General features: G+C 40.5%; 1 protein-coding gene across 1 annotated transcript in view; it reads right to left on the reverse strand.

Annotated features, from left to right (window-relative positions):
- Positions 1 to 640: 640 nt before the first annotated feature.
- LOC311250188 (uncharacterized protein) overlaps positions 641 to 24,254 on the reverse strand; it is a 31,761-nt gene continuing 8,147 nt past the window's right edge. Inside the window, exons 5-20 of the mRNA XM_084341764.1 lie at positions 22,454 to 23,214; positions 21,385 to 22,137; positions 20,546 to 20,767; positions 20,246 to 20,449; positions 16,404 to 17,078; positions 14,212 to 14,964; positions 12,196 to 12,420; positions 11,895 to 12,102; positions 8,120 to 8,275; positions 7,431 to 7,581; positions 6,751 to 6,829; positions 6,634 to 6,663; positions 5,864 to 6,538; positions 4,399 to 5,115; positions 1,986 to 2,198; positions 641 to 1,891 (exon numbers count right to left, since the gene is read on the reverse strand). Coding sequence (XP_084197890.1) covers positions 1,701 to 1,891; positions 1,986 to 2,198; positions 4,399 to 5,115; positions 5,864 to 6,538; positions 6,634 to 6,663; positions 6,751 to 6,829; positions 7,431 to 7,581; positions 8,120 to 8,275; positions 11,895 to 12,102; positions 12,196 to 12,420; positions 14,212 to 14,964; positions 16,404 to 17,078; positions 20,246 to 20,449; positions 20,546 to 20,767; positions 21,385 to 22,137; positions 22,454 to 23,214 — 6,013 coding nt within the window. The 3' untranslated portion in view covers positions 641 to 1,700. The remainder of the gene's footprint in view (positions 1,892 to 1,985; positions 2,199 to 4,398; positions 5,116 to 5,863; positions 6,539 to 6,633; positions 6,664 to 6,750; positions 6,830 to 7,430; positions 7,582 to 8,119; positions 8,276 to 11,894; positions 12,103 to 12,195; positions 12,421 to 14,211; positions 14,965 to 16,403; positions 17,079 to 20,245; positions 20,450 to 20,545; positions 20,768 to 21,384; positions 22,138 to 22,453; positions 23,215 to 24,254) is intronic.

Raw genomic sequence — 24,254 nt, forward strand, 5'->3', positions numbered from 1 at the left:
TAGATCACTTTTAATGGTGATTGTCACTGATTTTTTCTGAATTTATAAACCTGATTACAGTATTAGCTTCGACTTTTACATTTTCAATAAAAAAAACAATATTGTTATTCAGTTTTTTCATGTGATTTTACATTGGACATGTAACTTTACTACCTATCTTTGTAATTTTGTGGATATTTTGTGTATTTAAAAAAAACAGGGGAAAAAAACACTGATTTTATGCTCACAGTTGTTGGTTTGTTTGTAAAAAGCTAACAGGAACACGAGCAAGATCAGAACCAGAAGGCACCAACATATTTTTTCCTTGGTCCGGACCAAATCTCTTTCATCAGTACCAAACAACACAAGCTTGAAAATACTCTGAGATGATCCTCTTCAGGCAGTCTCAGAGTTCAGTTTACAGCTTTCTCACACCGAGTGAATCAAACTAAACCAGCAAACACACCTGAGTTCAAGTAAACCAATCCAAACAGGTGTGAGAGTAAACTTAGTTGTAACAGAAAGAAAATCTTAAATGTTTCATCTGTTGAATGTGTCTCTGTATTCTGCTTTATTCACACTGGTCGTACAACATATTCTGCCAACTGTAGCTTCAGCTTTAGAATGAAAAGAAAATTGGGAAGAAAAAAAACGCAGCACCTGAAGTTTTGATCAAGCTTTATTTTCTATAATAACATTTCAAGGTTGAACTTTATTATGTAACAATGACATTACATGGCAGCAAATTTTGGCATTGCGTATATACTTCTGATTTTTGATATCAAACACACAGTATATTTTGCATGATTTATCTATTTCCAACACAAACACGGCGAACATGCTAGCATGCTTGAAACATATTGTGAATCCTTTATTGTCACCTCACTGTTATGACTCTTAACCTTCTTCAGATGCAACTTCATATCAATTAAAGACAGCAGTACAGTTTAGCGTCAGCTTACCAACAAACCAAACCAACAACACTCACACATTATTGGTATTTAATCAAGTTTTTACAGTCAGCAAAGCACGTTTAGCTTTTCAACAGCCAGCATTCACAACTGAAAGCTCTTCAGAACTTGTCTTTACTAGTATACTTGAAAGAATACTTTCAGCACCTTTTTAGATTCGTTATTAATATATACACTCTCAAACCGCCCCCCATTGATCAGCTGCATTCCACCAGGAACAAGCAGTGTGTGACAACATCACCTCATTATCATCTCACTTTGGCTCTGCTTTTATTATTATTTCTCTATTAAATGTAAAAAGATATTCAAACAATACATTTCTGATTTGTTACATTTGCACTAAGCAGTACAATTTCCTTGGTATTAAGTCATCATACATACTAAAAATCACCATTTCCTGCAGGTGTAGTTCTTGGAAAATGGAGATCTCATTCCCCAGTACTCAACACGTCATACACTACCACCACCACCTCAGCATGTAACCTTACTTTGTGACCAACTGCAAAAGTGCAAAACATCTGCTTTGCTTGCATCGTCCACTCCTGTTCATCCTCATATAACAAGCATACCTGTATGTTTAATGTTATGATGTCTGAGCGTAGGTCCCCAGAAGAGTGTCCCTCTACAGTCTGTCTGTAGGCTTATCTCAGTTTAGATCAGAGTAAGCACTTTATATTTAACAATGTGATGTGTGCATTGGATGGTAGTGATAAACTCATAAAAGTGTAGAGGGACTCAGAGGGATTAATTTCACTTCATTTTAACGATTTCCTCTCCACCTGGTGGCGAGCTACCTAGACCAAAATTGTCATCGTCTTCCTTCAACCGGTCGCTGAAGTTAGAGGCTGTACCATACCCAGAAGAAGTTGGTTGGGTTTTCAGCCACCCGCTTACTTTTGCACTTGCTGTCAGCAGCTGATCACTATCTGGCTCAGAGGGGGCTATGATAGGAATAAAAAAAGAATAAGAATGTTAAAGCAATATAAAACTGAACAAGACAGAAGCTACTTGCACAAAGGTCATTGATTTATTCACCTGCTGCAGGATTGTAGAACTGTTTCCAGGAAGCGTACTCCATGCACACCTCTCTTCTGCGCCACTCTGTCTCAAGCAGTCTCCTCAAGAGGTTCGGAGGTCCAGATCCTGCATCATCTTCACTCTCTACTTCAGGGCCAAAGAAGCTCTTGAACTGGTCGTCTTCATGCTCAATTTGTTCTTCTTCTCCTACTGAACCCATAGCATCACTCACTGGTTAGGAAATACAGTAATTAGGTTAGTTTTACAAGGGATAAAACTCATTTAAAACAACAAAATGCAACTTTTTACTTGAAATAACGGCTTCAAAATGATTTTGATGGTACAGTGTCTTGTAACAGGGTGAATGGTGTCTCTGTCTCTATCACTTGCTTTTGCACTGTGTAACTGCAGTGAGAGGGTAAAATCACAGTGTTACATCCATGTTTACTTCAACATACAATTTTTCAACTCATAACATTGTTATGACATGATGAGCTTTGTTTGTAGATAGCAGATGGATTTCTATTTACAAGTGGTGTTTCACTCAATGGGGGGCGCCAAATCACACAAACAGCCAATTTCTAATGGTGGTTTGCTGAGTGGTTTGACTGTTAAACCAAACCCCATTCTAAAAACAGGTATTTTATAGTAGGGCCTTATTTTTACAGTTTTGATTCGCTTCAATCTACAGGCACAATCGGCACACATGTCGTTTACTCAGTAACATCATCAACTAACCCATAATTAGATGTTTGCTACATGTATCGACTGGCTGGCTCTCACAGTTCACCAATTTTATCCTCTTTGTGGATTTTTTAATATTTGATGTGAAAAATGAAACTCAGTTCTCAATTACCAGTGCCCCTGATGAGCACCTGCACCGCACTAAACCTCTATAACAGCTACATCAGTCTCATGGTTTACCTGTAAGATTTGTGAAGACAAACTATCAGAGAAATGAATAGTTAAGTTATACTAGACAAAACAAGCCTATAGCCATTCTGCATACTTAAAACATATCATAATGCCTGCATGCTTGTCTCCTATTGCTTGTGAACTCCATGCTTTGTGAGATCCCAGCAGGGTAGGAGGAGTATTGGTGTTGTGCAGCATGTAGCTTGTAAGCCCCACACTGTGACCAGAATGCTACACAGCATATCCGCTCTGACCGCAACTGCAGTGCAAGAGAGCAAGAACCCCCCGAAACCAATCCCCCCCCACCCCCCCTCGCGGCTTGGCGGTGAATTGCAGACCAACACGTTCCCTCGACGCAGAACTTCGAATGCTCAATGACGGCGTAGGGTCGACGACGTAGCTACGCCGTCGCCGCGACGCAGAAGCATAAACTAAGCTTTAGGGCTTCCTTCACCTTTGAAACGGGGCAGAGCTCCGTGGGAAACACCTGCCTGACACAGCAACGTAGGGAACCGTGCTGCGGCGCACAGCTCCACGGACATGCACGGGGGGAAAAACGGCGACGCCGTCGCACCGAATGCACGTGGCTACGCGCCGCTTTGGGTTGTGAGCGCGCATGTCGCGCGTCTACATTGGAAGCTAATAGGAAGGCTATTATCAGTATAATCAGAGGCACCATGAATGAGTTCGCCTCAGTTTCACGTGATTGTCACTGTCAGCCTGTTAATTTTACTGACCCGAGCTGAGACGCACCCCAAGTGTCGGCGGCTTTTTAACTCGTTAAATAATTGTGCTCCAGTATAATCGGTACGCCTGAAACTCAGCCAGTGAGAAACGTTCCGCGGTGCAAATATAAGTGCGATTAAAATGCGTTAATTTTTTTAACGCGTTAATTTTTGTGTAATTAATTAATCTTAATTAACGCGTTAAAGTCCCGGCCCTAGGGATTATACAAATCAACAGTGTAAAGTAGAGCTGTCAAGATGTATGCAGTAGTTAATTATTGCATATCCTACTGCACCTATCACTCCTATTGTTTCTGATGTACAGGTGCATTAGAATGTCATGGGAGAGTTTATTAAGGCCTATGTCACTAATTCAATTCAAAAAGTGAAACTAATACATTATATATATGTCCATTACACACCGAATGAAACATCCCATGTCTTTATTTATTCAGTTTATTTTAATAGTAATAATTATGGCTAACATTCAATGAAGACCTAAAATTCAGTATCCCCAAAAATGTAAATATTACAAAGGAACTTTTTTTTTTCCTTTCTTTTTTTTTTTATTCAGTCATTATTCAATGGTATACTAAAACCTATATGAAAAAAATTGCTTCTCACTGTTCTCAGGTCAAATATTTATATGCGATTGATTTCGATTAATTAATTACAAAGCCTCTAATTAATTAGATTAATTTTTTTAATCGAGTCCCGGCCCTAATTATTTGTTTTATTGTATTTATGGTGAGTTTAAAACGATCTTTCTGTTCATGTCTGTGGATACTTACTCAATGGTGGTAAGCTAATGCTTCCTTCAGAATGGTGTTTTTCCCAGTTCTTGCGATCCCATTTCATGGTAAGTTGTTCTGTGATCTTCTTTGTTGTTTCCTTATCCTTGATTTCTGCATCTGCATCAGGGTAGGTCCTGAGGTAAAAAGAGCTGTTTCCGGCCACCATCTCCTCCATCTTCTCCAGCAGCTCTGTAACCTGATCATCATCTGTGCTCATATTGTTAAGGACATGATATCGATTACCACACTTCTCAATGAGCCATCGGAGAGGCTTTCCTTCACTTTCAATGTGTTGCTCAATAGTTTTGTCCCCCAGAGCGTCCCCGAATGTAAACAGCACGATAACATGTCTCCACACTCTCTTTCCGAGCAGCCTCATGTTGTCCACTATGACTCTTCTTTGGTCATCGGTAAACGATGTGTCAACCGGCACGACCAGCAAAATGACATTTGGTGATGGAGAGCACAGAGAGACCCCTTTTAAAATCTCAGCCCTCAAAGGCAAAGAGGTAAACGTTGCTGGGAAGAATTTCCACCATCCAGGAGTGTCCACGATCACGACCTCCCTTCCACCCACCTGCTCGCTTCGCTTTGAAGTTTCCTCGGTTTTGTCACCAGCCTGAAACATGTCAGCTTTCAAAATATTGTTCCCAGACGCACTCTTTCCGGAGAACACCCAACCGACCATCAAGATTCTCAGGTTGAGTGTTGGTTCTGCAGAAAAACACAGCTGTTAAAAGTCTGGTACTTTTAAAAGGACAATTCTTATTGTAACTATTTGGATGTTGTTTTTGTAGTTTTGGTGCTAATCTTAATTTCTTACAAAACCGTTACCATTACACCAGGTAACACCCATCAGCATATTGACGCTCCAACCCGTGAGTACCCGGCAGTCATTATTATAGCCAGCCGCAAAAGTGTTGTTGAGGTATACTGAGCTGTTTCACACAAACCTAAATCGAATTTTACTGTCTTTACTACAAACTCTGACTTTCTTGACTTGCAAAATTACATTTAAAATTGACAAACATATCTGTTGTCATGGCACAATTCAAACGGGATCCAAAAATGATTTGTTTCTCTTCACTGACTACTGTACAATAGCTTTTCCTACATAAGGTCCCAATGGGGGACAACCAGAAGGGGCTTGATTTCGCCTCTCTGTAGTGGAAACTACCACTGAGGTGATTTTCTGTACTTTGGCAGGTTATTAATGTGATTGCATCACAACTGTGCAAGATGCAGTCACAAAACTGTGTGACTGGATCTGAGGTACAGTGATCAGCACCTTAAAACAAATGTGGGCTAACCTGGGGATTATTAAAACCAGTCTGATCATCTGACAGCTGGTGTTCATTGCTATTCCTTTGAGTCTTATTTGAAATGTTCCAGACGGCAGTAGGAATCATGATCAAACCACAGAAATCACAGTTCCTTAAATGACCAAACAAAGTCAACTGACCTGTCATGAGATTTCTGAGATTTCCCCTTTGTTGTTGTGATTGCAGACGCAGCTCCTCAGCTTTTCTGTCCACTTCCTTCCTCTTCGACTCAGCATTTTCTATCAGTGTGCTGTCAGTTTCATAGCAACTGTTTTTAGCCACCATGTCATCAATCTTCTCAAACAGCTCTTTGACTTTCTCGCTGTTGTCTGTGCCATCGTCACAGAGGAGGTGGTATCTGTTACCACAGGCCTCCAGAAGCGACTGAAGCGGAGCCCCTTCCCTCTTGATGTTATCCTCAATAGTTTCATGGTCTATCTGACCTCTGTGGGTGAAGACCACTATTGTGTGATCCCACACCTTGTCACCAAAAAAGTGTTGCAAGTGCTTCTTTGTTGTCTTCTCATACTCGTCTTTGAACAGTATTTCAGCATTAATCACCAGGATGAAACCGTGCAGTCCAGGTGTGACGCTGAGAATCGCTTCTGTCTTGAACAGTTCAGGTGTATTACAGAGGTCGTATCCTCGCAGCCACCCGGGAGCTTTGACCAATGTGACTCTTCGCCCGCACACTTCTCCTTCTCCCTTCTCACAACTTGCTGTTACATCTACTTGAAATGCCTGTTTTCCCAGGATGATGTTTCCAACCAGATATTTCCGGGAGCTGTTTGATCCCACAAGTAAAACGTTCAGCTCTGACGGAAAAAGAAAATGAGACAAAGATAGAAAAAAAAGCTTGAAGACAGAAAACACATTCATTCACAATATGAGAGTTACTTTTTGGACTCACCTTTGACAGGTGTAGCTTTCTCCATGGTTCCTGAAGAGTGTAGTCAACATTAAAGGCTTCGAATGGGTTTGATCTCCTCCTGTGTCTTGTTGTTGGCTGTGTGATCGCCAAATGTACTTGTTTTGAGGAACCTGGTACTGGCTTCCTCCAACTGTACAGTCAGCAACATGTGAGGCATGTGGTGTACCGCAGTGAACTACTCACATGTCACAAATTTAACATAAAACTATGTTTAATAGGGTTAATGCCCACAACGTATTTGATTTCCAGCATTTCCTTTCTTTGTTATTTCTATCTGAACAGAGGGAGTGAAACTAAAAACAAGCAACAATGTACAGTGTTCATTTACTGATTAGAGATATACAGACAGATGATGAAGTAAAAATCTAAATTAATGAGCAGACAAACAAAACAAATGCAAATGTGAAAATGTTGTGGTGAAAAAAACAGCTTACTATGATTATTTCAACTGTTGGATGTCAGTGTTTCCCACACATATGTTTTACTTGGGTGGTCAGCAGGTGAGAGGAGTCTGGCTGATGAGCAGAATGTAGGTCAGCCACGCCCAGCCTGAGACAAACATTGAAAGACAGGGAGACAAACATACAACAAGAAGGGGGACAGAGCACTGGAATGAACAGGCTTGAGCTGAGTTGGGCTGGAATTTTTGTCTGACAGGAGAGGGGTTTATGACTTTTTCAATGACAACCCTAACCCTGACCCAATGTAGCGAGGCAAGAACTTCTTGGACTCAGTGCGCAGTGAGATATTTTTGGAGGATAACCAAACTGGCTGACCTGGTTTGCATTGCGGGACAGGATCTCTGTGTTGATTGGCGGATCGTTGGTTTTTATCTCTAGTCCGAAGCAATGCTGCCTGGGTCTTTCTCCAGATCCTTCTGCACCTTTGAACGTGGGGTTGGACCGAAGGTCCTGCCAGCTCAACCTCCTGCTCGGGAAAAAGTGGGGGCTGATAGTCCAAGGAGGCTTCAAGGGGGGACAAACCTGTGACTGAACAGGTTAATGAATTGTATGAATACGCAACCCAAGGCAGATGAGAGCTCCAGCTGTTTGGGTTTGCAGCTGCCACACAGCGTAGGGTAGTCTCCAAGTCCTGGTTGGTCCTCTCAGTGTGGCTGTTGGTCTGGGGTGGAAACCTGATGACTTGAGGCACCCAAGGCCTTGCAGAAAGCATGCCAAACTTGGGAAATGAACTGTGGGCCGCGGTTGGAGACTGTCAGGGGCAATTCCATGAATCCTGATGACATGATTAATTAAGAGCTTAGTGGTTTCAAAAGCAGATGGTAGTTTCGTAAGTGTAACAAAATGGGCTGCCTTAGAGAATCTGTCGACGGAAGACTGGTAACGAAATCCAAAGCTATGTGGGTCCAGGTTCCTCCAGGTACAAGTAATGGACGGAGTAAGCTAGCTGGAGGACGTTGGGATGCCTTGCCTCTAGCACAAACAGAACACGCTGCCTCTCTAACCGTCTCCTTGATCTCCCAGGTAAGCATTTTGATGACTCATTCTGGCGGAAGATGGTGTCCAAGGCAGAGTTTGGTTCCTCTGAGGAGAACTGATTGGACAGGGCATCGGGATTTACATTCCGGGATCCAGGGCGGTAGGTCAGAGTGAAGTTGAACCTGCTGAAGAGTAGAGGCTGGTTTTAGGCGAAAAGAAAAAACATACACAGAGTGAGGCCTTGGTGTTACCACGGATGGTTTAACAACGAACTGGCGAAGACTGGAGGGGAAAGACTGGCTTAAGACAGGTAACTGGTGATCAGTGTAGATGGACTGCAGGTGTGTGAAGCAGTAGGTGAGAGGAGTCTGGCTGATGAGCTGAATGTAGGTCAGCCACGCCCAGCCTGAGACAAACACTGACAGACACAGGGAGACAAACATACAACAAGGGAGGGCAGAAAACACAGGAGAAACAAGGGGAAATAGACAAAGCTCTGCAGATCCTAACATCAGTTAAAAGCTATGTTTGTCCTTAAAAACTGTTAGAAATCTGTATGCTTACGGCTGTTGGTTTGTTTGTACAAAACTAATGTGAACACAAGCCAGATGAGAACGAAAAAGGCACCAACACATTTTTTTCCTTGGTCTGGACCAAATGAACTGAACTACAGAAAGTAGAACTATACCTACATTAAACATGCTGTACGCTCATTGATCAGTCATTGTTCCTTGACAGTTCATGGCCACCTGCCAAAATCATGTTTACGCTTTAATGAAATCCTGTGATTGGTCTGTTTTGCTTTCAGACTACAGGTTACATGCTGGTATTCCGACATCCCAAAATTCCGACATACCGCCATTCCGACATGTCACCATTCCGACATGCGAACGTCCCGGCATTCCGACAAGGTTTCAACGTAATCCGCAACCCCTAACCCTAACCCTTTTAAAAGATGTGTCGGAATGGCAAGACATTTAAAAAAAAAATAAATACCACCATTCCGATCTTAGGAGGCAAAAAATGTCGGAATGATGGGACGTTTCATTAAAGGTTTGAGTGTTGCCATTCGGACAATTAGGGCCTAATGTCGGAATGGCGGTTGCCTCCCCAGACTACAATAGAACTGATTGGACCAAAACTACTTCCTCTAAAGGGTTCACTACTTCCTCTAAAGGGTTCACTACAGTAGCTGCCCAGACAAATTGCACAAAGTCGAAAATGAACCAGAAGCTCATTCATCAGTAACAAACAACACAAGCTTGAAAATACTCTGAGATGATCCTCTTCAGGCAGTCTGAGTTCAGTTTACAGCTTTCTCACACCGAGTGAATCAAACTAAACCAGCAAACACACCTGAGTTCAAGTAAACCAATCCAAACAAGTGTGAGGGTAAACTTAGTTGTAACAGAAAGAAAATCTTAAATGTTTCATCTGTTGAATGTGTCTCTGTATTCTGCTTTATTCACACTGGTCGTACAACATATTCTGCCAACTGTAGCTTCAGCTTTAGAATGAAAAGAAAATTGGGAAGAAAAAAAACGCAGCACCTGAAGTTTTGATCAAGCTTTATTTTCTATAATAACATTTCAAGGTTGAACTTTATTATGTAACAATGACATTACATGGCAGCAAATTTTGGCATTGCGTATATACTTCTGATTTTTGATATCAAACACACACAGTATATTTTGCATGATTTATCTATTTCCAACACAAACACAGCCGAACATGTGTGTGTGCTACAAGCTAGCTAAACACAGAGACACACAAGCGTAGAGTATATTTTGCAACTATTAATACTACATTCAACTATTATATATATTATTTTTTTAACTCCATACATTATGAGATTGATTCAATTTTTCCTTCAAACTCTGTCAGCTGCTTCTCTGCACAAATCCGAGTCAGCATTGCAGTTTTCCCCCCATTAAACATATTGTGAATCCTTCATTGTCACGTCACTGTTATGACTCTAACCTTAAGATGCAACTTCACATCAACTAAAGACAGCACTTCGGTTTAGCGTCAGCTTACCAACAAACCAAACCAACAACATTTACACATTATTGGTATTTAATCAAGTTTTTACAGTCAGCAAAACACGTTTAGCGTCGGCTTTTCAACAGCCAGCATTCACAACTGAGAGCTCTTCAGAACTTGTCTTTACTAGTATACGTGAAAGAATACTTTCAGCACCTTTTTTGATTGGTTATTAATATATACACTCTCAAACCGCCCCCCATTGATCAGCTGCATTCCACCAGGAACAAGCAGTGTGTGACAACATCACCTCATTATCACCTCACTTTGGCTACGTTTTTTTTATTTTTATTAGGCAAAATGAAAAGATATTCTTTAAATGCTTGCATAGATGGCTAACAGTACCATTCTGATTCTTAACATTTGCACTAAGCAGTATAATTTCCATGGCATCAAGTTGTCATACATACTTAAAAATCACCAGTTTCCTCAGGTGTAGTTCTTGGAAAATGGAGCAGATCTCATTTCACAGTACTCAACCTCCTTATCACGTCATACACTGCCACCACCACCTCAGCATGTAACCTTATAGTACAGTACAGATAATAAAGAGCTAGATATAAATAGTAGCGATGAGCGTGTACACAATTTGTTCAGCCAACTACACTAAACCCGTCTTGATACGTGGAAATGGGCAAGTGGGAGAGACAAACCAGACGTGGGTCATTTAAGCCTAAAGTTGATATGATCTGATCAGAATTTGCTACATTTATCATTTATTAGAAAACTACTTATAGAGGAGACTCAGAAACGAGCTTCAGATCGATGTTTTTGATACGTTTTTTATAAACTTGAATAAACTTCAGTCCGGTGCCCAATGAGGATTTTTCTTCATCACATGTACAGCTATTGTCACATTTTTACATTTTCACTTGTACTCGTAAAATGAACATATCTGTTCTGGTTATTCGTTTCAGTCGAGTACTTGCTCATCCCATAAAAAAACAAAGAAAAACAATTACAACAAAACAGTTGAAGAAAAACAATTAAAAGCAAGAAGAGAAATATTGCAATACTTTGAATATTTTGTTAAGGACTGATTTAAAGCCAGCGCGATGCGACAATGAACAGCACAAACTGAACCATATCTCAAGTGAAGGACAAACCTTTCTTAGAGATGTGAGTCACGTTAATATTTTAATTGTCGCAACAATAACACAACACTGTAACAGACTGATGATGATGGTTCTCAAAATGTCTTGTCTTGTCTTGCATCTTCAAATTATCTGATGATGAAAATATTTCTTCCTGGTAGCAGTGATTAGATTATAATCCCAGTTGTCGCCACAGCATTTAAAAAGCTGCTCTCTACAGAAGGCTCAATGTGCAAAGCAGAGGTCATGAAGGGACAACTGACACCTCAGGGTAATATCAACCATCACCAGTGTTGTACAAGTTCACACTACACAAAAGCTACCTCAGAGTTCAGTTCAGACTGATTATAATCAACATTTTTGGTTCACAGTTTTGGACTTTGTGACCCACTGCATAAGTGCAAAACATCTGCTCTGCTTGCATCATCCACTTCTGTTCAGCCTCATATAATAAGCATATAACTGTACTTTTAATGTTTTGGTATGCCGGCGAGCATCGGTCCCCAGGAGAGTGTCCCTCTACAGTCTGTCTGTAGGCTTATCTCAGTTTAGATCAGAGTAGGCACTTTATATTTAACAATCTGATGTGTGCATTGGATGGCAGTGATAGACTCATAAAAGTGTAGAGAGGGACTGTGGAGTTCATTTCACTCAAGTTCATTACTTCATTTTAAACAATTTCTTCCTCCTCCTCCTTCGGCGCCGCCTTCCACCTGGTTGCGAGCTCACTTGACCAAAATAGATACCGCCTTTCTTCGAGTCATCGCTGAGGTTAGGGGCTGAATCATACCCAGATGTAGGTTGGGTTTTCAGCCACTGTCTTACAGTTTCTCTTGATTTCAGCAGGTGATGACTATCTGGCTCAGAGGGGGCTACGATAGAAAAAAAAAAGAATAAGAATGTTAAAGAAATACAAAACTGAACAAGACAGAAGTTACTTGCACAAAGGTATTTGATTTATTCACCTGCTGCAGGATTGTAGAACTGTCTCCAGGAAGCCTGCTCCATGGCCACCTCTCTTCTGCTCCACTCTCTCTCAATCAGTTCCCTCAATATGTTCAGAGGTCCAGATCCTGCATTATCTTCACTGTCTACTTCAAGACCAAAGAAGCTCTTGAACTGGCCGTCGTCATGCTCCAGTTGCTCTTCTTCTCTTTCTGAACCGTGAGAGCTCTGCTTAGCATCACTTACTGGTGAGGAAATACAGTAATCAGGTTAGTTCTACAGTTATGTTTGTTGTCTTTATATTCTAGTGTCTCTCAAACATGGTGGCTGAAATTAAGTTGAATGGATGTGATTTAAAAGAAACAAACACAGAGGAGGTTGCTGATGCCATCATACTGACCTTAATTTACTAAAATTCATTTAGGATCCCTTTTTATTACCATAGTTCGGCCCAATCCCATTTCCAAGTCTAACCCCATTGACATACATGAAAATGGGGGACTGTCATGCACAAATCAGCAATAACAATGTAACGTTAGAAAGTTAGCTAGTTCGCTGCTGAGACATCAGCAAAGTGGATTATTTCATGCTTCTTACAAAGAAAAGGGCCGTAATACACTGAAACGACAGAGAGTTCCCATAACCCATAGTGTGAAGTGTGCCTCTGAAAAGCCTCTATTTGGAGGGCCATGTAGCCCTAACCCAGGAACGGTTCGGCTGTGATTTTGCTCTGTGCTCCCTCGTCCATCGACACCCACCGGCTCTGTTTTGAGTGCAGCATGGTGCAGCACTGCTGGACAGCTGGTGTGGCAGACGAGGAGTTCCCGCGGTGATTACAGAATCACGCGCGATCGCAATTATACATATATGTGTTGTAAACACAACAACAAACGTGGTGTTCCCAACCGAAGGATTAGAAGAAGTGCTTGGATTTGTCTCATTTTCTAGATTTTTGTGCTGGGGTCAACACTTAGTGTTTTATTCTGAAAAAGAACCAGATGTTACGTTGTTGTTTCGGTGTGTGACTTCCTGTTTGCTCTGTGCTGAATTCGGAGCGGAGCCAGTGGAAGTACACACATAGACTAGAGTGAAACCTATGAGCTCTGCTGCCGTGGCGGATCCGACATGGACCAAACACGGATCTTGCGGAATTTGGGGGAAACACTTCAACCTCCCCCTCTATCCCAACTAGAGTCAGGACACCCTACCCCAAGGCAAGAACTAACTGGTAGAGGTAGGGGGTGTGTTGGGATTGGGCCTTATGTCACCAATTATTGCTGATGATTGATGAAAAATTATGTAGTGGGGGCCTGGACATTTTTGAAGGGCATGCCAGAAAAAAATTGAGAACCACCAAAGGTAGAGGGAAATGCCATGTAAAACACTTCTTCAACTCCATTGACCTGAACCTCATAAATGTCATAAATCATACATAACAGAAACAGTCAAACATTTCAACTAGTTTCTCTTTAATACACCTGATGACCAGACAGTTTGAATTGTGACAGCAAGAAAAACACAGATCTAACTTCCAACATTACTTCAATTCAGGTTTCCCAGTGCGTCACCATGCACAACACCAGGGCTCTGAATAATCAACCTTATAACTGCTGTTTGTTTTCTGCAATAACCCTCACCTACATGTGCAGCCGCCCAATTACCAGCACCCCTGATGAGCACCTGCACCACACTAAAACCCTATAACAGCTACTACATTAGTAACAGGGTTTACCCCTAAGATTCTTTGTTCGTCCTCTGTGATGACACAAAAGTGTGTGTACTAGTCATAGTTTAGTTATACAAGACAAGCCCACTGCATAGCCATGCTTCATACTTAAAGCAGATGATTTGAAGTTTCTGGTATACAAAAGGATTCATAAGGAATCCTTTGTGCAATTAATATAATGAGCAAATCACAGTAAAATATAAACCTTTGTGTGATTTTTATGATCCAAGAGTGACAATCCAGTTGATTCTGTTCTATTGTATTTATGGTGTTTAAAATGATCTTTCCGTTTATGTCTGTAGAAACTTACTCATTGGTGGTATTCTCATGCTTCCTTCAGAATGGTGTTTTTCCCAGTTCTTGCGATCCCATTCGATGGTAAGTTGTTCTGTGATCTTCTTGGTTGTGTTCTCATCTTTGATTTCGGTTAATATGTCACTTCTGTCTTCTTGATGTTGTGGATCATCTGCATCAGGGTAGGCACTGAGGTAAAAGGAGTAATTTCCTGCCACCATCTCCTCCATCTTCTCCAGAAGCTCTGTAGCCTGATCATCATCTGTGCTCATATTGTTAAAGACGTGATATCGATTCCCACATTTCTCAATGAGCCATCGGAGAGGCTTTCCTTCACTTTCAATATGTTGCTCAATAGTTTTGTCCCCCAGAGCGTCCCCGAATGTAAACAGCACAATAACATGTCTCCACACTCTCTGTCCGAGCAGCCTCATGTTGTCCTCTGTGACTCTTCTTTGGTCATCGGTGAACGATGTGTCAACTGGCACTCCCAGCAAAATTACATTTGGTGATGGAGAGCACAGAGAGACCCCTTCTACAATCTCATCCCTCAAGGGCAAAGGGGTAAACAGTGCTGGGAAGAATTTCCACCATCCAGGAGTGTCCACGATGACGACCTCCCTTCCAGCTACTTCGCCGCTTTGCTTTGAAGCTTTCTCTGTTTTGTCACCAGCCTGAAACATGTCAGCTTTCAAAATAGAGTTCCCAGATGCGCTCTTCCCGGAGAACACCCAACCGACCATCAAGATTCTCAGGATGGATGTTGGTTCTGCAGAAAAACACAGCTGTTAAAAGTCTCGTACTTTTAAAGGACAATTCTTATTGTAACTATTTTGATGTTATTTTTGTAGTTTTGGTGCTCATCTTAATTTCTTACAAAACCGTTACCATTACACCAGGTAACACCCACCAGCATATTGACAATCCAACCCATGAGTACCTGGCAGTCATTATTAAATTAGAGCCAGCCGTGACAGTGTCCGCTGGTTTAGTTTTACCCTTGTAAGTGTGTGTGTGTGTGTGTCATCATCATCATCATCAAAATTTTATCTTGGAGACATCTGTTGGACACCTTTACACACCTAGCCCACATTTGTTGTGCAGTCATGGATGACTGAATCCCAGTTTCAGTCATTCTGTTATTGTTTTCACCTTTTGAGACAGTCTGTCTATGTGTGTGTGCATGAGTGTGTGTGCCTGTGTGTTATCATGGAAAAATGTGGTGCTGACACACCTAAAGACATGGGAAGCAATGCCCACTATGGACCGACATGGGACCTATTTTTGGAATACATTTGTAGGTCAAAGAGGAGCGAAAAATAATGTTTTTAATCCTTGCGTTGTGAAGGGGGATCACACATGGGTTTGTCAATTTAAAAGATATTTTTTAAACTCAAGAAAGTCGCGGTTTGTCATCAAATTGTCATGTTGTTTAATGCTCATCAAAACCCTAACTGAAACCTTGTACAGCCGGTCACACATATTAAATTAAATCAATTAAAATCAAATCAGTTTTATTTATATAGCTCAGAGGAGGGATCCCTCTCCCAGGCCGGACAGAAGATGTTTCGTATACAGAACAGAACAACAAAGTCACAGTTTACAAATAATAATACATTTTATTTGGAACGCACTTTATATTTAACAAAAAATCTCAAAGTGCTATAACAACAACCAAATAAGAAAAATAAGTTAAAACCAGAGTTAAAAGCAGTTATCAAAAGTTATAAAAACAACACTGATAGAATGTCTGATACAACTGAACTATATAGAATATACTGTATGTAAATTATATAAATTACACAAAAAATATACATGAAAGTTAGTTATTATAAGTATATTTATTATTTATTATATTTATTATTAGTATATTAGCTCGGATTTAACAAACCCTCCATTCACATAACATATGACCAGATTTATTGTGATTTTCATTCTTTTTGAATACTTTTTCATTGCCGAGGTGACGGCCATGTCAGTGTTGTTGACGTATACTGAGTTGTTTCACACAAAACTAAATAGAAATGTACTGTCCTTACAACAAACTGTGACTTTCTTGACTTGCAAAATAACTTTTAAAATTGACAAACGTGTTGCTCATGGCCCAACTCAAACGGGATCAAAAATGACTTGTTTTACCAACCAACTACAGACCAACTACAGAAATCAGAGTTCTGTTGCTTAAATGACCAAACAAAGTCAACTGACCTGTCATGAGATTTCTGAGCTTTTCCCTCTGTTGTTGTGATTGCAGACGCAGCTCCTCAGCTTTTTTGTCCACTTCCTTCCTCTTCGACTCAGCATTTTCTATCAGCGTTCTGTCAGGTTCATAACAACTGTTTTTAACCACCATGTCGTCAATCTTCTCAAACAGCTCTTTGACGTTCTCGCTGTTGTCAGTGCCATCGTCACAGAGGAGGTGGTATCTGTTACCACAGGCCTCCAGAAGCGACTGAATTGGAGCCCCTTCACTCTTGATGTAATCCTCAATGGTTTCATGGTCTATCTGACCTCTGTGGCTGAAGACCACTATTGTGTGATCCCACACCTTGTCACCAAAAAAGTGTTGCAAGTGCTTCTTTGTTGTCTTCTCGTACACATCCTTGAACGGTATTTCAGCATTGATCACCAGGATAAAACCGTGCAGTCCAGGTGTGACGCTGAGAATCGCTTCTGTCTTGGACAGTTCGGGTGTATTACAGACGTCGTATCCTCGCAGCCACCCGGGAGCTTTGACCAATGTGACTCTTCGCCCGCAAACTTCTCCTTCTCCCTTCTCACAACAGGCTGTTACATCTACATCGAATGCTTGTTTTCCCAGGATGATGTTTCCAACCAAATATTTCCGGGAGCTGTTTGATCCCACGAGTAAAACATTCAGCTCTGATGGAAAGAAAATGAGACAAAGATAGTAACATGAAAAAAAAGCTTGAAGACAGAAAAAACTTACTTTATGGACTCACCTTTGACAGGTGTAGCTTTCTCCATGTTTCCTGAAGAGTGTAGTCAACGTTAAAGGCCTCGAATGGGTTTCATCTCCTCCTGTGTTGTTGGCTGTGTGATCGCTAAATGTACTGTCGCTCACACTTTGGTTGTTTTCTTATCATTTTCTTCCATCATGTATGAACGAGACCAGCAGCATATTTTCATGGCGTAGAGAAGAGAGGAGTCAGGTTTCAGTGCACTACCAGTAACAACATGTCCACAGTACCGTAGTACTCAGGGTTAATCAATATTTGTGTGGTGTTTTTGTTTCTGTTGTCACATGGTTGTTTATGGTATGTCACGTATTTCTGCTGCAACTTATCTCAGTAATGAAGCATATTTGAACTTGTGAGAGACAGAGAGATCACGTGACAACGGATAAATCTTTCTGCATCAGATGTCGTGTCCTAGAAGTGTTTTTTGATACTGATTGCTGATGCTGACCAGGTGACTCAATGACCAAAAGCAAAGGTCAAATACAGTCAAAATCTAACAATGTGCAGTTGACTGAGTAGTTTAACACAGTATTACTTAAAATAGGTACAGATGGAGTATTACGTTATATCTTAATTGACTAATCTGTCACTGATGTCTTAACAGATTTTTATTGCCCTTCATGGAAGAGGCCAAAGGTCCAGAACTGAAAACAAATTATATTCAATGTGGTACAACAAACAAGAAACTCCTTTGTACTTTCTGGAACCTTTAAGGGAAGCTGCTATTGTTTTCCATCTGAAACAGGTTATTGTGAGGTATTTTGGCGATTGGGCAAAGAGTCCTGTGATCTCTGACCTCTTCTTACCCTGGTATCCATCCAGGGCAGGAAGTTGACATGGTTCACGATGTCATGGTTACATTGTGTCGTGTCAGTGTTATACACAACCCTTCAAACAAAGTGCTTAAGAAGGAGGAAAACACTACAAAAATTAAAAGGTTGATCCATCTTTATTTATATAATAACAGAATTCCAAGGTTGGACTTTAATTTCATCAATCAATTAATCGTTAATAATATATCACCTTTCAAACAAATCAAAATGCAAAAAGTGCTTACAAGTGATTTTAAAACATTAAGGAACAAAAAATGGATTTAGAGACTAATGCACACCAATTGAAATAAAATGAGTAGCTAAAAAAAGTAATAAATAAAAGATAAAGAAAATAAGATGGATAAATAATAATAAAATAAATGTATAAGTTGATAATAATAATAATAATAATAATAAAATGTAAAAATAGATTTTTAAACTATAATTAATATAGATAACAGAGAAAACAAATATTTTATGATAAAAAACATTAATTAAAATAAGTAATAATAAACATTAAAACCATAAAATTATAAGCTGGTTATAATGATTGTAGAATGCATCTTTAAATCAGTATATTGCACAGACATATACATCACCAAGAAACAAACTGAGATATGAGCTATCGATGGTATTAACTACTGACCTTGTTATTTTTTTCACGTGTATATTTTGGTTTATGTGCATCTATTTATTTATATTTTCTGTACTTTTCTATACACACATTATTTCTTTATCAAGATGTCTTCCTCCTCTAGCCTAGCTCACAACCAGGCAGAACGGGCACCCACTGTTCTGCCTGGTCGTGAGCTAGGCTCTTGGCCAAAACAGATACTATCTCCCTTCGTCTGGTTGCTGGTGTTAGAAGCAACCAGACGAAGGGAGTGAAACAAAAAACAAGCAAAAATGTACAGTGTTCATTTACTGATTAGAGATATACAGACAGATGATAAAGTAAAAATCTAAATAAATGAGCAAACAAACAAAACAAATGCAAATGTGAAAGTGCTGTGGTGGAAAAACAGCTTACAATGACTCTTTCAATTGTTTGATGTCAGTGTTTCCCACACATATGTTTTACTAGGGTGGTCAGCAGGTTTAGTTTAGTTTATTATTATGGATCCCCATTAGTCACTGCCTCAGCAGCGACTATTCTTCCTGGGTCCTACATCACAATACAAAATGTAATATATATATATATATGCTCAATCCGAAAACATATACACACATATGCAATATACAAATATTACATACATGTATACAAATATTACATACATGTTAAAATATGTAAAACATTCAAGACAATTCTCTATTCTGTAGCAAACAATAACTACAACAAATAAAATAAAATAAATGACAGTATAATAGAAAAAGAAAATAAAGTAAATAAATGAGGCAAATGTATAAAGGCCCATAACCTAGTAGGAAAAAGAAAAGGAAGAAAAAAAGAAATCTAAATATTAAATGCAGTCCAAAAAATTCTTTCTGTGCAACACTTTCTTTTAGTCTTTTCCGAAAACCAGCTCTACTTGTGATTGAGACTAGATGCTGTGGGAGTCTGTTCCAGCATGTAATTGCCCTGTACATAACTGTTCTTTTTAAAGCATCTGATCTAGCTATAGGCAGGGTAAAATCACCTCTTAAGGCTCGTCTAGTTCCACGGTTGTGACTGTCACTAGCACGCACCAGCTGAGAGTAGAGACAAGAAGGCTAAGTTGATGTATAAATGTTTTTCAAAAATAAAATTAGGCTACAAGCAAGTCTCTCATGAACTCTCATCCATGACAATTCATTGTGCATTTTTCAACACTGTGCCTAAGTGAGCGACGTAGAGCAAGTCTTGCAGCCCTATTTTGAGTGAGCTGAATTTTATTTAGTTGTAGTTTGGATGCATTTCACCAAATTGCTGGGCAATAAACCAGGTGAGAGGAGTCTGGCTGATGAGCAGAACCTAGGTCAGCAACGCCCAGTCTGAGACAAACACTGACAGACAGATGGACCCACTGCATAAGTGCAAAACATCTGTTCTGCTTACATCATCCACTTCTGTTCATCTTCATATATAATAAGCATACCTGTATTTTTAATGTTTTGATATGCCGGCGAGTGTTGGTCCCCAGAAGAGTCTGTCTGTATCTCAGTTAAGATCAGAGTAAGCACTTTATATTTAACAATCTGATGTGTGCATTGGATGGGAGTGATAGACTCATAAAAGTGTAGAGGGACTGGGAAATTAATTTCACTTAACTTCATTATTTCATTTTAAACAATTTCTTCTTCCTCTTTCGGCGCCGCCCTCCGCCTGGTTGTGAGCTCGCTTGACCAAAACACATAATGTCTTCCTTCGACTGGTCGCTAAGGTTAGGGGCTGTACCATACTCAGATGTAGGTTGGGTTTTCAGCCACCGTCTTACTTTTTCTCTTGATGTCAGCAGCCGATCACTATCTGGCTCAGAGGGGGCTATGATAGGAATAAAAAAAAAGAATAAGAATGTTAAAGCAATACAAAACTGAACAAGACAGAAGCTACTTGCACAAAGGTAATTTATTTATTCACCTACGGCAGGATTGTAGAACTGTCTCCAGGAAGCCTGCTCCATGCACACCTCTCTTCTGCGCCACTCTGTCTCAAGCAGTCTCCTCAAGCAGTTCAGAGGTCCAGATCCAGCATTGTCTTCGCTGTCTACTTTAGGACCAAAGAAGCTCTCAAACTGGTCGTCTTCATGCTCCTTTTGTTCTTCTCTTTCTGAACCCTGAGAGCTCTGCTTAGCATCACTCACTGGTTAGGAAATACAGTCATCAGGTTAGTTCTACAAAGGATAAAACTAATTTTAAAATCGCACAAACAGACGATTTCCAATGGTGGTCTTTCGAGTGGTTCAACTGTTAAACCAAACCCCATTCTGACACATCATTAAGGCTGCTTTTTTCTTTAATAATCCTCACCTGCTTTTATTAGAAATATTTATGAATGGTCGCTGCTCAATTACCAGTGCTTCTGATGAGCATCTGCACCGCACTAAACCCCTTTAACAGCTACATCTGTGTCATGGTTTACCTGTAAGATTCGTCATCTGTGAAGACACACTATCAGAGAAATGAATGAAGTGTGTCTACTGGTCATAGTTAAGTTATACTAGACAAAACAAGCATATAGCCATGCTGCATACTTAAAACACATCATAATGATTAGAAGTCTCTGCTGTGCAACAGGATTCATGAGGATCCTTTGTGACCGTAAAATATCTCCATGCTGGGAGATTTTAATCATATAAAATTTGGCAAATGAACTTGTGTGACGCTTATGATCCCAGTGGGATAATCAAGTTTTTTCTTTTCTAATGTAATCATGGTATGTTTAAAATTATTTTTCTGTTCATGTCTGTGGATACTTACACATTGGTGGTATTCTCATGCTTCCTTCACAGTGGTGTTTTTCCCAGTTCTTGCGATCCCATTCGATGGTAAGTTGTTCTGTGATCTTCTTGGTTGTGTTCTCATCTTTGATTTTGGTTAATATGTCACTTCTGTCTTCTTGATGTTGTGGATCATCTGCATCAGGGTAGGCACTGTGGTAAAAGGAGCTGTTTCCTGCCACCATCTCCTCCATCTTCTCCAGCAGCTCTGTAGCCTGATCATCATCTGTGCTCATATTGTTAAGGACGTGATATCGATTCCCACATTTCTCAATGAGCCATCGGAGAGGCTTTCCTTCACTTTCAATGTGTTGCTCAATAGTTTTGTCCCCCAGAGCGTCCCCGAACGTAAACAGCACAATAACATGTCTCCACACTCTCTGTCCAAATAGCCTCATGTTGTCCTCTGTGACTCGTCTTTGGTCATCTGTGAATGATGAGTCAACCGGTACTCCCAGCAAAATGACATTTGGTGATGGAGAGCAGAGAGACACCCCTTCTAAAATCTCATCCCTCAAATGCAAAGGGGTAAACATCGCTGGGAAGAATTTCCACCATCCAGGAGTGTCCACGATGACGACCTCCCTTCCAGCCACCTCGCCACTTTGCTTTAAAGCTTTCTCTGTTTTGTCACCAGCCTGAAACATGTCAGCTTTCAAAATGGTGTTCCCAGACGCACTCTTCCCGGAGAACACCCAACCGACCATCAAGATTCTCAGGTTGGGTGTTGGTTCTGCAGAAAAACACAGCTGTTAAAAGTCTTGTATTTATTCTGGTCATTATTACATTATAGCCAGCCACATGGTGATAACAATACCTTCTGCACTAGAGTGTATGGGTATGTGATTGGACCTAGAGTATAGTGATCTGCACCTTAAAACAAATGTGGGCTAACCTAGGGGTTTATTAAACCCAGTCTGATCATCTGACAGCTGGTGTTTATAGCTAGTCCTTTGAGTCTTATTTGCAATGTTCCAGACGGCAGTAGGAATCATGTTTAAAACTACAGAAATCACAGTCCCTTAAATGACCAAACAAAGTCAACTGACCTGTCATGAGATTTCTGAGCTTTTCCCTCTGTTGTTGTGATTGCAGACGCAGCTCCTCAGCTTTTCTGTCCACTTCCTTCCTCTTCGACTCAGCATTTTCTATCAGCGTTCTGTCAGGTTCATAACAACTGTTTTTAGCCACCATGTCGTCGATCTTCTCAAACAGCTCTTTGACTTTCTCGCTGTTGTCTGTGCCATCGTCACAGAGGAGGTGGTATCTGTTACCACAGGCCTCCAGAAGCGACTGAAGTGGAGCCCCTTCACTCTTGATGTAATCCTCAATGGTTTCATGGTCTATCTGACCTCTGTGGGTGAAGACCACTAACGTGTGATCCCACACCTTGTCACCAAAAAAGTGTTGCAAGTGCTTCTTTGTTGTCTTCTCGTACACATCCTTGAACGGTATTTCAGCATTAATCACTAGGATAAAACCGTGCAGTCCAGGCGTGACGCCGAGAATCGCTTCTGTCTTGAACAGTTCAGGTGAATAACAGAGGTCGTATCCTCGCAGCCACCCGGGAGCTTTGACCAATGTGACTCTTCGCCCGCACACTTCTCCTTCTCCCTTCTCACAACTGGCTGTTACATCTACATCAAATGCCTGTTTTCCCAGGATGATGTTTCCAACCAGATATTTCCGGGAGCTGTTTGATCCCACAAGTATAACGTTCAGCTCTGACGGAAAGAAAATGAGACAAAGATAGTAACATGAAAAAAATGCTTGAAGACAGAAAAAACATTCATTCACAATATGAGAGTTACTTTATGGACTCACCTTTGACAGGTGTAGCTTTCTCCATGTTTCCTGAAGAGTGTAGTCAACATTAAAAGCTTCAGATGGGTTTAATCTGTTCCTGTGTGATCGCTAAATGTACTGTCGCTCACACTTTGGTTGTTTTCTTATCATTTTCTTCCATCATGTATAAACGAGACCAGTAGCATATTTTCATGGCGTAGAGACGAGAGGAGCCAGGTTTCCTGTTCAGTGCACTACCAGTAACAACATTGCAGGCATGTGGTTTACTACAGTGATATACTCGATGTCACAAATTTAACATTAAACTATGTTTGATGGGGCTAATGCCCACTTACACCTGTTTATTTGCAGCATTTTCCTTTGTTTGAAACAAAACAAATGCAAATGTACAAATGTTGTGGTGGAACAACGGCTTACTACGATTCTTTCAATTCCTTGACGCCAGTGTGTCGCACACATATATTTTACTTGAATGGTCTGGTATTTTATCCCTTCTGTAATTTCACTGATTGTCCTGCATCCTCTCCTGTTAATGTCGGCTTCTTTTTGCCTTTGTTTTGTACCAACTTGTAACTGCACCTGGTTGTTGCAATGTCGTACAGTGCACATTGGTTTTGATTGGCTTCAAGTAATAAGCCTCCTCCCAGACTGCTCACCTGCTGTTATGACAACGGAATCGCAGGTAAAAAAAACAAACAAACACGAGGTGTGTTTTCTGGGATGACTTTGTAAAAAGCAGAGAACGTTGCTGGTAGAGAAACAGAAAGGAGAGGCAAGCCAGCGTTTATGCATTAAGGTGGACAAGTAAAGCAACACTAATGTAGACAAACCCTGAAGGGATTCTGAAGAAAGATGTGTGTCATTCTCAGGTGAAAAGGACACCTTTTATAGAAGGACCTGTGAGGGAAATTCTCTAATGTCCCTTATTATTTTGATATGTTGTTCTTGCATATGAAACCTAACAATTGTAGATGTAATATTATGTAAAGTGAAATCTTGTCTGTGTTGTTTTCAGACATGACAACAACAACAACACAAACACAC

The sequence above is a fragment of the Pagrus pagrus genome, assembly GCF_965226575.1.
Source record: "Pagrus pagrus genome assembly, chromosome: 21".
NCBI lineage: Eukaryota > Metazoa > Chordata > Actinopteri > Spariformes > Sparidae > Pagrus > Pagrus pagrus.